Genomic DNA, 13,968 nt, shown 5'->3' on the forward strand with positions numbered 1-13,968 from the left:
CAACTATGCACTTTTAAGAAAGTCCACTCGTATTTGTTCTGACTCTCTAGGCTCCAACACCTTTAAGCGATCCAGCCCTACGTTTCTTATTGTTACAAGAACACTGTTTTAAAAGGAGGATGTTCCCGTGCTATCCGTGAGGTGATGGGAAACAGCATTGTAAGTAACGTAACAAAACATCCTAAAGGAAAAATCAAGTGTTCTTAGCTACGTAGAAAATAACTTACTCTACCCAAGCCCCCCATAAACATATGGCATTCATTTGTAAGGGTGCATGCAGGTATGTTATTCAGTTAAGATTGAAACTAAGTTGTAATTACAAGGTTGAACTATAGATAACAACAGCACGCGATGATACAGGCTGTATGTGGTTGCCCTCTGGTTTCTAATACTTGAGTTAAATGGATTTGGAGAGGAGAAAGGCAAGAAGAAGGGCAGCTTCAGGATCCAAAGCTGTCAGCAGTAATAGTTTGGGGCGTACTCGCTCAAGACCATCCACAATTTTCAGAGATGCAATCAGTGCGTTGGCCAGTTTGCAACAGCAAGCGTAAGGTCTTCTTCCTAACCGGAATGAAATGAAAAGAAGTAACTGAAGTGATTTTGTAAACTCAACATGTGTCTGTTACTGCATAATCATCTAAACCTCTCCTGTAGGTATCCGTTACAACCAGGAACAACATGGGAAATTCACAAAGGTCCAAGGAAGAGCAAAGTAGAAATAATGGAAAGTTAAAACTGCCGTCTAGAATGTGTGCTTGTACCACTTTTTATCAGTTTATTCACTGTAAGCACTTAAAGAAGCCATCCAGAAAATATATGCTAAAACTTTACTGCAAACTATTAAATGATTCTATCTTAATTACTCTTATTTTTCTGACAAATACTTAATTAAACGTCCTTACACCTCTTGTAAGTCCACCAAAAAAGCACTTTTTACTCCCCTCCTGGCCCAGTATCTCGAGCCCATACAAAAGACAACAGTAAACATACCTCAGGCTAATTCTTCCTCCAAACCCAGGTTCACTTGCAGCCTCGGTTTTGCTCGTTACTAGGAAAGACCTTATCGCAGAGCCTGAAGATTGAGAAGCATTAGCAACCTTACTGCAAAGCACTGTCAGAAACATCACGCGAACAGGCTGAAAGAAAAAAACCGAAAACGTCTTCTAGCAGGCATGCAGAATCTCGTTGATTTATCGCAAAAGCCAAAGTTGTTCATAGCAGAAAGATGCTGTTCAATCGACAGCGTCTTGCTGTCAACTGCCGAGTTGCTAACTCTCATAAGGACCTGCATTACGCTACCAACTCTAATGCGTATGGATGCGAGTCATCTTATTAACCTAAATGAGGATATCCACAGTCGTAAGTATACGCCAGTAAGATTTTTCAAAATTGCTTCGTGTAAAATATCCGTGGTCACACTGATTTTGAGAGAACGATGAAAGAAAATTGCTTATAATTTTATTTTAAACATTTTAAAAAGATAAGCATGAACTAAAAAGTTACATTTCCTTAGCGCATTAGCATACAAGTTACAAAAGCAGTATTAAAAAGCACCATGCAATTAAAAATTACCTCTACCTTAAATGAAGAAATAACTTGGGTATCGCTAACACAAGAAAAACAGTCCTTGCACACAAACAAGGCCTGATTTTGAAACGTGAATGCACGAAGATGCGTATGCATGTTTCTGTATGAACATTTCCCAATAGCCACGTTTGCACATCCAGGTGACCGCATACATAAAACCAATCTTCATTTTTCCAAAGACTGAATGCATGATTGATTGTATCCACAATTCAGGTTAGAAATACGCGTTCATATCAAAACTGCACAAGCACAAACTATGGCTATTTTGAAACCCCACTGACAAGGTGGGCCTTAATTTATTATCAGCTACATTAAATCCTGGTTAAAGCTTTATCTGAAATAACCTCAATTCGCCTTACTGTTGTAAAGATCATGTGAATAAACCATGAACTTCCTAACACAGAGAAAGGATTAATTTTTACTAAAATAAACTATGTGTTCAGAAACAAGCACAACACTGAATAACTGCGGCGGCTAACAGATCACAAAAGTGGGTTTAACTGTTGCCGCCAGCAGCTGATATGACTTTTTAACAGTCCCAAAACATACACAGATCTAAAATTTTGCTTAGTAAATATTATTTTACAAGAGATTTTTCTTTCTATAAATACTACGCTGGTTTGTAAAATATTTATGTTTAATTCCTGAAGACTTAACAGAATTATCTTCATTACAGTTCCAAAGGACTAAAATACTTCATTAACTAAGTTTTCTTTAAAAGTTTTATCTAATTTTGACTTTGTATTTTTATTATTTTTCATTCTTTTGAATCGCTTCCTACTTTTTGCATATGCATTCCGAACACAAATTTGGCCGTCCACCCCTGCCATCAAGGTAATATTTCAGACTTTGACTTCTTAAGCCTTCGCAGTTTTAACTTCCCGAGACCATTTGCAACCTCTTTCTTTCTTTTTTGGGTAAGCTTCTCTGAAGACACAGGCTGCAGTTCTAAACAAGATGACGGCATCACAGGCAATTCTTCAGCGGTTGTGCTTGGCTCATTTTTGTTTGTCTGCACTATATTGTTCCTCGCGGAAAGAGGCCGGGAGAGGTTTTTTCCCAAAGTTAGCGACTCCTCACCAGACGCAGTCTTTGTCAAGTCTTGTTTAGAAAACAACCGGGAATTAAGTGGGGTCTTCTCCTCCGGGAACGGACCTAAACAATCATCATCACACTTACTCATTTCTGTATTGCTAGGAATTAAAGGAGCCCCTTCAGAGGATACTTTTTTTAAATGCTCTAACTTTTCTTCTGAACCACAGCTCTTCTGTTGAGCCTGTGTTTTGGTCGCTTTTTGACTTTGTTCTGGACCTAGCAGTGCTGACTCAGAGCTACAAGGAAGGTTCTCGCTTAGAAGACTCGCCTTCAACCACTCCACGGAGTGAGGTTTTTGCTGGCTGCTAACATCATCTGGCTGTCTCTGATTAACATAATTTTCCAGCTCTAAAACAGGAAGCTCCAAGCTGCTCTCGGCTGTAGTTATGCAGTCTTTCAGCAGTCCTGCACTCCGACATTTCACTTCAGATTGAGGACTGAGAGAAGTTTGACGGTCGTTCTTTCTGTTCCCTGTCTGTGAGTCCACTGAGCCAAGATACACCTTCTCGGAGTCCTTGCTGATCTGAGGTTTGCTTGTGCTACTCTTCCTTGGTTTTGTCCTTTTCACACTGCAATAAAAAGGAATTTTGTTTTTAAATTAAAAAAGAACCTTCACTGCCTCAATCTGCCCTTCTTACAAACTCTGAAACACCACTAGGGCAACCCAGACTGAATGTGGAAAAAAACCCTGTATATCATCTTGACAAGCAGCAATGTTTGTCTAGTGTGGATAATATCAAGTGTTATGCATCTGATTTTCCACTGCACTAGGGGAACCCTATTTATTAATGACTAAGCCATGAAGGAGTTCACATTCTATTCCAAGAGGCAGAACTGGATTCATTACAGATGTTAAAGGTCAACGCGGCATAAGTATATTGAATTCCTTCCCAAACTGGCTAGATAAAATAGTATTTCATAAGTGCCTAAATTATTTCAAACCATTCCCATATATTCACATGCATAACGTATATCTAAAGAATAGAGGGGGCAGGCAGGGAGCGGCAGTGTGCGCGTCTCTCTGTGAGAGCTTCTAATCTCTATTTTAGAATGTTCCTCTGGAATTTTTCCCAGGACATTTCAAAGCATGACTTTAAAGTTAACCACTGCTCGTCTAGTATCAAGCCCGTTCATCTGGGAAGGACTTAGGTAATGCAAGTAGATGATATTCTAAAAGGAATTACACAGGAAAATGGGATCACAAGGGACCTGACGGAGTGTCAGTACATAAACACTCCTCGGCAGCGTGTTACCTACAAATCTAGATTTCACATAGGCCGTAAGATGAACTTTGTGCACAAGTACTGAAGCTGCCTGTGTAAGATTTTGAGTCTAAAGATATTACTATAGACCGCCCCATGCTGGGACCGCTTTCTCCTGCTCTGCTGATGCCGAGCAGTTCCCAGGTCGGCATATCTAACTCTTCGGAAAGAGGACTCTTCCAAAATAGGTAGAGCTGGCACACCTCCAAATCTAATCTCATTTCTAAAGACAACACAGATGAGATAACAAGGGTAAAAAGAAAAGTTGCCGGTGTTCACAGCAAATCCCCGATTCCACAGTTGATTTGGGGCTACTGGCAGCTTGCGCAAGTAAGAATGGCATCCGGGTTACAGCAGAGGAGCAGTAAAACGTTCAGCTGACCAACCAACCCTCCCCATCCGCTACACCAGGGACACTCTTTAATTGTGACCAAAGATCCAGAACTAACATCGTGGTACGCTGCAGACTCTCAAAATGAACAAAAAAATAGATTTGCAAAGTGTTTTTCACCAGATTCAAACATCACATATTTATTTTGGCTCAGAGCTTCATTCAAGGGAAAAACACCCTGTTTTGATTCTGCCTAGCGCTATGTGAGATATCTATGTGGGCTGTAATAGCTTTTTTCATGCCGTACAAAACAACAACGATCATTTTATGTGCTTATCCACACTAGACTAGTAGTCGCTTAGTAATTTAAAACAATCTTTTGTAAAGGAGTTTATATTATTTGAAATTTTATTACATCGGCTAGATTCTATTTACCCAAATTTTACCAGATTATAAATTTAACACCTTCGAAAGAATAGTGACGTACATTTCTTTCAAGATGTCTTGCTTTATCTGTTCGTTCAGACTTATCTTAAGCTTCTTGTTCTCCGCAGATTCAGTAAAATATTCAGACGTCCCACTGGAAAGTTCTTCCTTCTGCTCCAAAAGAAAACACAGGTTTAAAACGTGACATATCAAGCTATGATTCTTCAACGCAAAACTCCATTTCTAATACTAAGACTTACAGATGTTCTTTATTATTTTGATCTGAGCAGTCTAAGAGAAACAGAATTATTTTTAATCTTTTAATATTTGGGAGTCTAGCCAGTGCCCTCCCCTTTCAGACTCCCAACAAACATATTTCATACGCTAAAATATACCGCAAACAAACAAGACTGTAATGTAAAGGATGTAGCTTTCCAAACTGTCTGAGGAAACTGTTGGCAAATATTTGACATCTTTGTGGCTCAAACTGTGACAAATGCCAGGAATCTCTCTTGCAGACAGGAGCATGTTTGTCTGTTTTTTTTCTGAAGAGACTGACTGGCGCAGTGGTCTATACACTTATTCTCAGAAGAATCCCCATAATTTTCCATACTTACAAAAAAATATACAGAGTGTTATTTGCTCATTTAAGAAGGCAAGGGTTAAAACTTTTAATACTAACATTCAAACGCTCACAGCTTGTAGTGGTTGGCTACTACAGGACAACAGGGGAATTCTTTCTGGTCTCAGCTAACAGCAGCACCATGGTTTTATATAATACGAGATTGGGGCGAGAGGGAGGGAAGGAAAATGCTCTTTTTCTTCAAGCTGTGAGCATTTCCTTTCACAATGAAACAATCTCAATGAGACAGGGGCCATTTGCTGACTTCACTATTTACCACATACTTCAAAAAAGTATTATCTCTGAGGCTATGGAGAGGAGAGAAAAAAATGTGGCAAAGTCAAGAAGAGAAGAGGCCTTTGTGCATCTCCTTTTCTTTGATAGCACTTTTCTTCATCAGCCTGCATGATGCAACTTCTGATTGGGGCTCGTCAAATGTAGGGAGCGCTTATTTACACCGTTTCTTGCTCCGCACTGTGAAGCTAGCACACTGGAGCCGGGCGGGACGGAAGAACCGAAGAAAGTAGAGAAAGACTGCAAGGCCGAAGCGTGTACATGACTGCTGCCTGGAACGCCCCGCAGGAACCTGTCACTTACAGGGGATTAAGCCCTGCCCATTTGTATTTTTATTTCTATTTTAAAGGAGAGGGTAAACCTCACTGCTCTTTCCAGAAGAATAAGCCAGTGAAAACAACTTCCTGTTTTGTAAGCAGAAAGAGGGCAGTCAGGCAAAGAAATAAAGCCATTTCGAGTTTAAAAAACTACAGCTGTTTTGAGCCTTCCTTTCAGAGGCAAACCACGCAAACGTGTTTGTGTGGATTGATAGATGCATGAAGTTCTGCCCACTAATGGTGCCACACATTAGTGTGTGTTCACAGCAGGCAGAAAACATATGGGACATACATGCAATGCGATTTCAACCTCAGAAATCAAGCCTAACTAGTTTAATCTGAGGGATTAATTGCTGCTTCTATTCTGTTAGAGGTATGGACTCCCCTAATTTGACTAAATACCTTTTCATATTCTGTAAGCTATTAAAAAAGGGAATTTTATTACGATACTGAAGAGCTCTGCTCATTTTAAGAGGAGACACAGACTCTTAACTGTAAAGTCTGTAGAAACTATTCTGATTTCCAGTAACGTTCACACAGCTCAGACTGAAGGACCTTGCACAATCATTCTGCATCAAAGGAGCTGGAGAGCACTCTTACTTAGCCAGAGAACAGAAGCACAAGCAGAAGCATTTGAACTTTCCTTATTCTGCTTTATGGTAAGGCTAATTCTATTAAATCTTCTTCAGTCCTCAGCTGAGGACATCAACATGGCACACTGAGACAGGATCACCAGTCTGCTAAAGGCAGTTCTTGTAAATGTGGTAAACAATGGGTGGAAAGTAGCACTTTGTACAAAATCCAGAGGAGGACTGGGAACGGTTCCTGTCCACATGTACTCACTACTGCAGATAAGCAATAAACCTCAGTTCTAACTTGCATCCCATTATGCACAGTGCGTGATCGTTGCCTGGAGTGTACCGTCATGCCAGGGTGTGAAGAGCAGACCCTGGAGAGAGGCAAAGATGACGAAGCCATCTCACTTGTGAGTTGAGTCAGACTGGAGGTTAATGGTCCAGAGCTGAAGGGCTAACACATTGCCTCACTACGCCATCATCAGCCTTTTATTTTGTTTTCAAATAACTTATCACATAAAGTAGCGACAGAAAAGGGTTAAGGCGTTAAAAAAATTAAAAATCAAAATGATTTATATGAGAAACACTTCTGAACATGCCCTCTAAGTACAGTAGATTTTCCCCTTGGAACCACACCCTCTAAGTGCTGTATTTTGAGAGCTGAACAATTAACATAAGGCATATGAGTCAGTCTTTGAAAAACTCTGTGGGAACCAGAGAGCCTTTTGCTATTAGGAGTGATGTAAACTCCCTAAGGCTGGAATAAGTCCACAATAGAAGGCAAAGAGAGTCATAAATAACAACAATGGGCACTCCATATACTCCTAAGACACTCAGCCATTATTGGTGCTACTTCCTTTATTTTCTTTATTAGACTTAATAATTTTAGTTAATTAAAAAAAATAAAAAACACTGTGTGTTTTGGGAATACTATTTATTTCCTATGGGAACTTCACGACTTGTTAAAGAAAGAAAAAAAGCTAATCTGTTCTCATCCTGTCTAGTAATCCCAAATTCCTTTTAGGCAGTGAAATAATTAAAGAAAAATATTCCAGGCATAAAAAGGAGGACAGCAGAAACAGACATCATATAAACAATGACACCATGACAGAGAAAAACGTCAAAGCACCGCCAGACTTGTGACTTGACTCTGAAAGAGCTGCAGGGAGTGGGATTGCTGCTAACAAATTAAAACCACATTTCCTGGCAAATTGTTAAAGACAGACATATTTACATTTGTATAGAGACTGGGTGGGCACAAAAGATTAAAATGCTTCTTTAGCCCTTGAACTGCCAAGTTCTATTAGAAATACGTGCTCTTAAAATCCTAGGGTAAGCTCACTCCTTTTTGTCACTAAAACTCGGCAAAGAAGGGCCTGCAGAAACGAAGCTTACAAAGTCTTACTACCCTACCTGCTCATAATACTGGCCTCTCAAAATCTGATTTTAAGATCCTTAGTATTTTTCCAAAGAGGTGTCTGGGAAAAAAACTCTATTATAAAGACCTACAGAGAAACATGACTGTTAGGCACGCAATATACTTGCTTTAAGGCTTATCAAATTGAAAATTCATTCTTCTACTCTCTTACTCAACTTACTATCTCACTCAAAATGAAAAAGAAACCCTCAAAAATGTAAAAGTGGTGACTGCCATCTGCAGCTCTCTCCAGGACAGCTGAATTCAGCAATACAGCATTAAATACCTGTAAAAGAACTACTCATGGATCTGCACTTGTGAAGAATCCTTACAGCGCATTATCCTGAAGAAGAGTGAAAGGTTTGGCCTTTTCAGCCTGACAATAATAGTCATACAAATATTGATTCCCCCCGCCCAGTCTAGAGTTTGGGATGCTGGGCTGAAAGAAAAATTTCCAAAGTGAACAACGCTGCCCCACTTCCCGCCTCTCGTTTGGTTTCATACTTTCTAGTTGTCTCTTACTATGCTCAGCATAACAGTTGCACAGGCTTATGTACCAATAAAGTAACACTAAGGGATAATTAAATTTTGTGTCTGGTTAACAAAAACCACACAATTAAAAACACACATTGTTTCTGAATTGCATTTATCAGTGTGGCTCAACTTGCTCATCAAAAATACTTAACAGAAAACATCAATGGGTCCAATAAGTTAAATTTATTATCAGAGCAGCATACGGGAGGGGACTCTGAATATAATAACGTTGACCAAGCAATGAAATAAAGTTTTATCCTAGGCACACACAAGTGAATAAAATTAATATTAGTAAAATGAATCAGACCGAAACACTTATTCAGGGGAGCTTTATGTGAGCTTGCAGTTGCATGATTTGTCTTAGTGTCACTCTAAGCAGTATCATGAGCTCAACCATCTAAGATAACCTTTAGCTTTCAGAACTGTCCTAACAGATTACAGTCCAAGACAGGACTCTTTCCAATCTGATAAACAGAAAAGGGCTCCTAAAGCAAGTGAGGAGGCTTGTCAGTGAAGGATGAATCAGGTACTATAATCTAACTGACAGAAAATGAACAAAGATAGGACTTCGGGTCTAGTCTTCTGCCCTCTCCCATCCCACATGAAGGAAAAGCTTCCCACAATTTCACGATGCAAATTTTTCAGCAGTTCCAATGTCGTGATGCATCTGTCCTAGCAATTCTACCTATGAACTCCTACTACATCACAAAACATTCGTAGAAGTTCTCCAAGTACAGAAATGGATATTATTCTCAACCTGAAATACGGTTCCTTGATTGGACATGCAGAATATTGCTCTACGTTTTAAAATGGACTGTCCTGCTCTGTATGTCAGTAAGTTCCAGTAAAAAACATTAAGGATCATTCCATGTTACACGTGGGAGTACTGATTTTTCATTTGAAATAAGTATTTTTAAGGAATGCTGGTGGTTTTAAAAAATACATTCTTTTCAAGATTGAAACTGAAGAAACAGCCAGAGAAAACTGCGTCTCTCCGGTGAGGAGCAGAGCTGTATAACCTACCCGTGGCCTAGCACAGAAAGCAAAATCTAACTCCTGGATCAGTACAGTCTTCATTATCTACTACCAAACTTCATTTTGATTTGACACCATGGATCTTAACTATTAAGTTTTTGCTTGTCAAGAGTCCCCGTGGTCTGTACTATTTAGTCCAAGAGTTGGCCCAATCTGTTACAAGCCCCTGTGATGCACGTTCCACTTTCTCAAAACGCAAGGTGTGAACCTGGGTTTCTCACTCAATACATAAATCCTGGCAATTCCAAACACCCCAAAGGTCCCCAAAGCATCATCAAATTAGCTTAAAGCATATGACTTCTATGAGGAAAATGCCCTCTTGCTTTTGAAGTCTTTTGTCTGGATTTTAATCATGTTGTGCATATAGCAGGAATCCCAGACTACTCTGAAGGTAGGAAATTCAGAGTTCTCTAGATTTGCATTTGAACGCTTGCCAGATAATAGAAAATAGAAAAATTCCTAATAAGCTGTAAATGGCATAAAACAAATAAAATGCGATACTTCATAAAAAAACTAAAGTTGTGGGGGGGTCTTTGTATAAATTGATACACATCTGTAACACAGATAGCAAGAACATACATAACACTTTCTAAAGCCGCAGAAGGTGCTCCAGAAACAAACGATTTATTTACATACTGAGAAGCATGTGATACATGCTCTGTGTATTTGCTTGAAGGCAAAAAGCGTTAAAATTGATGTTAAGTAATTGAGCTATTAATCATTCTGATTTTATATACTGATGCTACACGACTCAGATTCTATCTTCAGAGAAAGTGTCCACTGATAAGAAACGGAGGAAAAGACAACAGCTTTTCAACCGAAATAACTTCTCTCAATGACACTGAAGAAAAATGTAAAGATATTAATGCTGAATTTTTTTTTTTTTTTTAAGAAAACCAATGTCTTAAAAGCATGCAGCTTTAGCTAGCCTTTCCCATCAATTTTAAGGCTCCTGCCTCCAGTAGTCATGAAAGAGGTCATGCATGCAAGATATGTATGTTCTATACTTCGAAGACTTTTGTTATAAAATAAGAAGATAACAATTTTATGTGGAGCTCGACCTCTTCCCCCAACTTACAAACCATGAGGGAAGGAATCTACTACTCAATTGTCACATGAGTACCTGAGAAAGCAAGGCTTTCCTGTAATCCTGTACTACAGCTTTTAACAGTCTGACATGAGGATCCTCTATCTGCCTACCAAATCTAAATGGATGTCAGAGTCAACCAGTACCGATGTCTAAACACCTATCAGTAATACTAAAGTAAACTTTGTATTTATCCTTCCAGATATACCATGGGTTATATAACAGAATACTACTTAGAGTACATGACGTATAGAACCACATGATTCATATACTTAAAACTTCAATTCTTACAGAAAAAAAATCTGGAAAAGAATAAATCAATTTTAAAAAACAACTGTTCTCTTTATACAATTACAATAGTGTTTAACAACTGTAGGAGATCTTGGAAAGAATAACTAAAACTCTTGATCCTGCTGGTTATACAAAAGCAAAATATGTAAAATAGGCAGAACTGCACAGCCCAGGAGATAATTACTGTTCAACAATTTAGTCAATGTTTTAGCTTAGTCTCCAAAACAAACACTACCACCGCCACCCCCAAAGCCCCCAAAATTTCCGAGCTCACACTGTGGATCTGTCCCTCCAAATAATTTCAAATCATTACAAATTGCTCAAAAATCCTTCCGTGAACTTTACCATCATATATTTCAGCTTACTGTTCAGTCAAGTTATGAAATTCCCATTAGTCGTAACAGATTTCTGCTGAAGGCTGAGGAATGGATTGCTCTTTAAAACAATTAAAAAAAAAAAAATCCGTCAAATATTCTGTGCCCAACAGGAATACAGAGAATTATTATCAAAACTTAAAGTAATTTAAAACTTTTTACGTCCTAGAGTCATCAAAATCTCGCAGATGCACAGTAGCTAAATAAACCCTTTAGCTCGCTGTAGCTTTAAACATTATCACTGCCAGCCTTCCACCCTGCAGCTTTGCTGGAGGTGCCCGTTCTCCCAAAGTCTGCAGAGAGGAAAGAACATCATTCCGTCCAAAGTCCAGAATCTTAGCTCGAATTCGCATTAACCACCAGCATAAACTGTGACAGCAAGAGAGTGAGAGGAGAGAGGAAAATGAGGGAGGTGAAAGGATGATGACAGATGATATCATCTTAAATAACCACAAGGCTTTGACAAATGAGATCTTGTGAACACTGCTAAGTAGTTACATTTAAATCAACGGGAGCACTCATATAAGAAGCAACTACCAAAATCAGTAAAAGATTACTCAATTTGCCCCTACTTTTTGAAGATTGCTTCATATGGAAATCATTTTATGTGCTTAACCATTTATAGTCCAGCTACAGGACCTTTTGTATTTCTGCTATCCTTCACCTGGATTTTGCACAATGAGAGGTGCATAATCTTTTACTAAGGATGTATTCAACCTACTTATTAGCTTTAAGACAATTTAAGTATTACCTTTTACTTCGTTCCCTATATACTCTAATATTCTGTCTGCTTTTCAAATAAGTAACGCTACCGAACAAAGATTTTCAAATCAGTTCCTTGTAGCAATATCTTGGCCTTTTTCCAGAAATTGTACACTTAATTCACTCAGCGGTATGCATGAACACTGTAATTGCTCTTTTCAGTAAAAATACTGTGCATTTATCAACAGGTGATTTTCATTTACAGTCCTAATGCCCTTCTACCCATCTCTGTGAGGTTTCTCTGAAATTCTCCACAGCCTTCTCCAGTCTTGACTAATTGAAATAATTGCGTCAGATTTCATCTCATCATTTGTCCACTTCTCTGGATCATTAATATAACAAACAGCAGACAGCTATTAGACTTTTGCCATGCGGAAAATAAATCAGTCCGTTTGTAAGCTCTAAGAAGAAACTAAGACAAGTTCAGACAAATCTCACTGAAGCAATTCACAGCGTTACCGCTCTCAGGTATCCTCCCTCCCCTTTTGCAGGAGGTTCCTACCCCCACTGCAGGGTTGGCAGAAGGGAGCACACACACACGCCCCAGCTGCTCCCACCCGCAATTCAATGCACTAGCTTAAAAACCAGGGAAGTTTGGTTTGCATGAATCCACAAGACTGTGATATGCAGCAAGATGAGATGCAGGCACACAGCCCTTTTGGCAAACTCTGCTGTAGGAGTGGTAATCTCCAAGGAGAAGAGGCAGGCAGCTGGGACAAAAGGGAATATTGTAAAACTGCCATAGCCGCCTTCTTTATGACCAAGTCAAAGACGTTAGTATCATTACTATGTGATGTAGTTTCTCAGAGAGAGCAGTCTTATGATTCAAGCTAATTTAAAGCTATCCTAACACTGAAAGGGAAGTCTCACCCTTACTCAACACATGGTCCTGCCAAGTCTCTGTATCAACACTAGCAGTCATGCAGCCATGCTGTGAGAGTCTGACCAAAGTGATCCAGCTTAAAGCTAAGCATGCAAGCAACAAAAAAACCCAAAGCAAAAAACCCCCCCTTGTTTTCAGAGGGATCAATGAATCAACCCAGCTCCCCACACATGTCGGTACTGACAGACACTGAGGACAAGAATGCATCGGTAAGAGAAGGCAGGAGGGACTGCACGTTTCAGTATCATCAGTCTTGCATCAGCATGAGCAGAATATGAAGGATGAGTAGAAAAAAGCGTCAGAAGCTTGAAGTGTCAAAAGTGAAAACTCACCGAAGAGAAAAGCAACTCTACCTGTTCCACTATGTGGCATTTGGATAAAGTTCATTAGTCTGCAGTTTCCCCTCTCTACCTTTTTGAAAAAGGTAGTGAACCCTGTTCACAGAGTTACCAAACTGCAGGTTAATATTGTTTTCCTCTAGCTACGTTTCCTATAATGACTGAAAAGAATTAAGCATAGTATCTGAAAACACATGAAAACTTGATTTTATGAAATTTAAAAAAGGATAATGAAATCGAAAACCATCAACAAGACAAGTATTACAACAAATGTAACACTAATGTGTGTTTTGGACGTTACCTCCAAAGCGGGGTAACTATCAGCTGCTACCTAAAGGGGTAGTCCTGCTCTCTTCATCCAAATCCTGGCTGCGTGCTCCTGCAACATGTTTTGTGTCACAACTGGCAACTGTGTGGGTACAGGATGAGTTGGTTCAGTGAACTGACATGACGGAAAACTAATCCTCCACTAAAAAAGAGAAACTTCACAAATTTTTCTGCTGGATCAAGTCAATGAACTAATTCATTCTCGACTGAAGAATCACTTGGTCCATTGTAACCAGAAAGGAAAGGAATATGTAAGCTGGAACTAGAGGGGATGTGCACTGATCTTTCAGTAGTAGCCCACCATTACAGCAGTTTCACTGTAGTATTGTATATATACACACACACACACAGTTCCATGCCAGGATTAGCACTTACACAGTGTGAATTGTGCAACTGTATTTCATAGCGCTT

General features: G+C 39.3%; 1 protein-coding gene across 3 annotated transcripts in view; it reads right to left on the bottom strand.

The window, feature by feature from the left end:
• Positions 1-1,452: 1,452 nt before the first annotated feature.
• The window catches only part of SLX4IP (SLX4 interacting protein), a 79,466-nt gene continuing 66,950 nt past the window's right edge, over positions 1,453-13,968 (bottom strand). For all 3 annotated transcript variants that reach the window (XM_009319564.1, XM_009319566.1, XM_009319567.1), the window contains 2 exons: positions 4,763-4,872; positions 1,453-3,251 (listed from right to left, as the gene is read on the bottom strand). In XM_009319564.1, the coding sequence (XP_009317839.1) occupies positions 2,417-3,251; positions 4,763-4,872 (945 nt within the window). In that variant the 3' untranslated portion in view covers positions 1,453-2,416. The remainder of the gene's footprint in view (positions 3,252-4,762; positions 4,873-13,968) is intronic.

Source organism: Pygoscelis adeliae, unplaced genomic scaffold (genome assembly GCF_000699105.1).
Source record: "Pygoscelis adeliae isolate BGI_AS28 unplaced genomic scaffold, ASM69910v1 Scaffold122, whole genome shotgun sequence".
NCBI lineage: Eukaryota > Metazoa > Chordata > Aves > Sphenisciformes > Spheniscidae > Pygoscelis > Pygoscelis adeliae.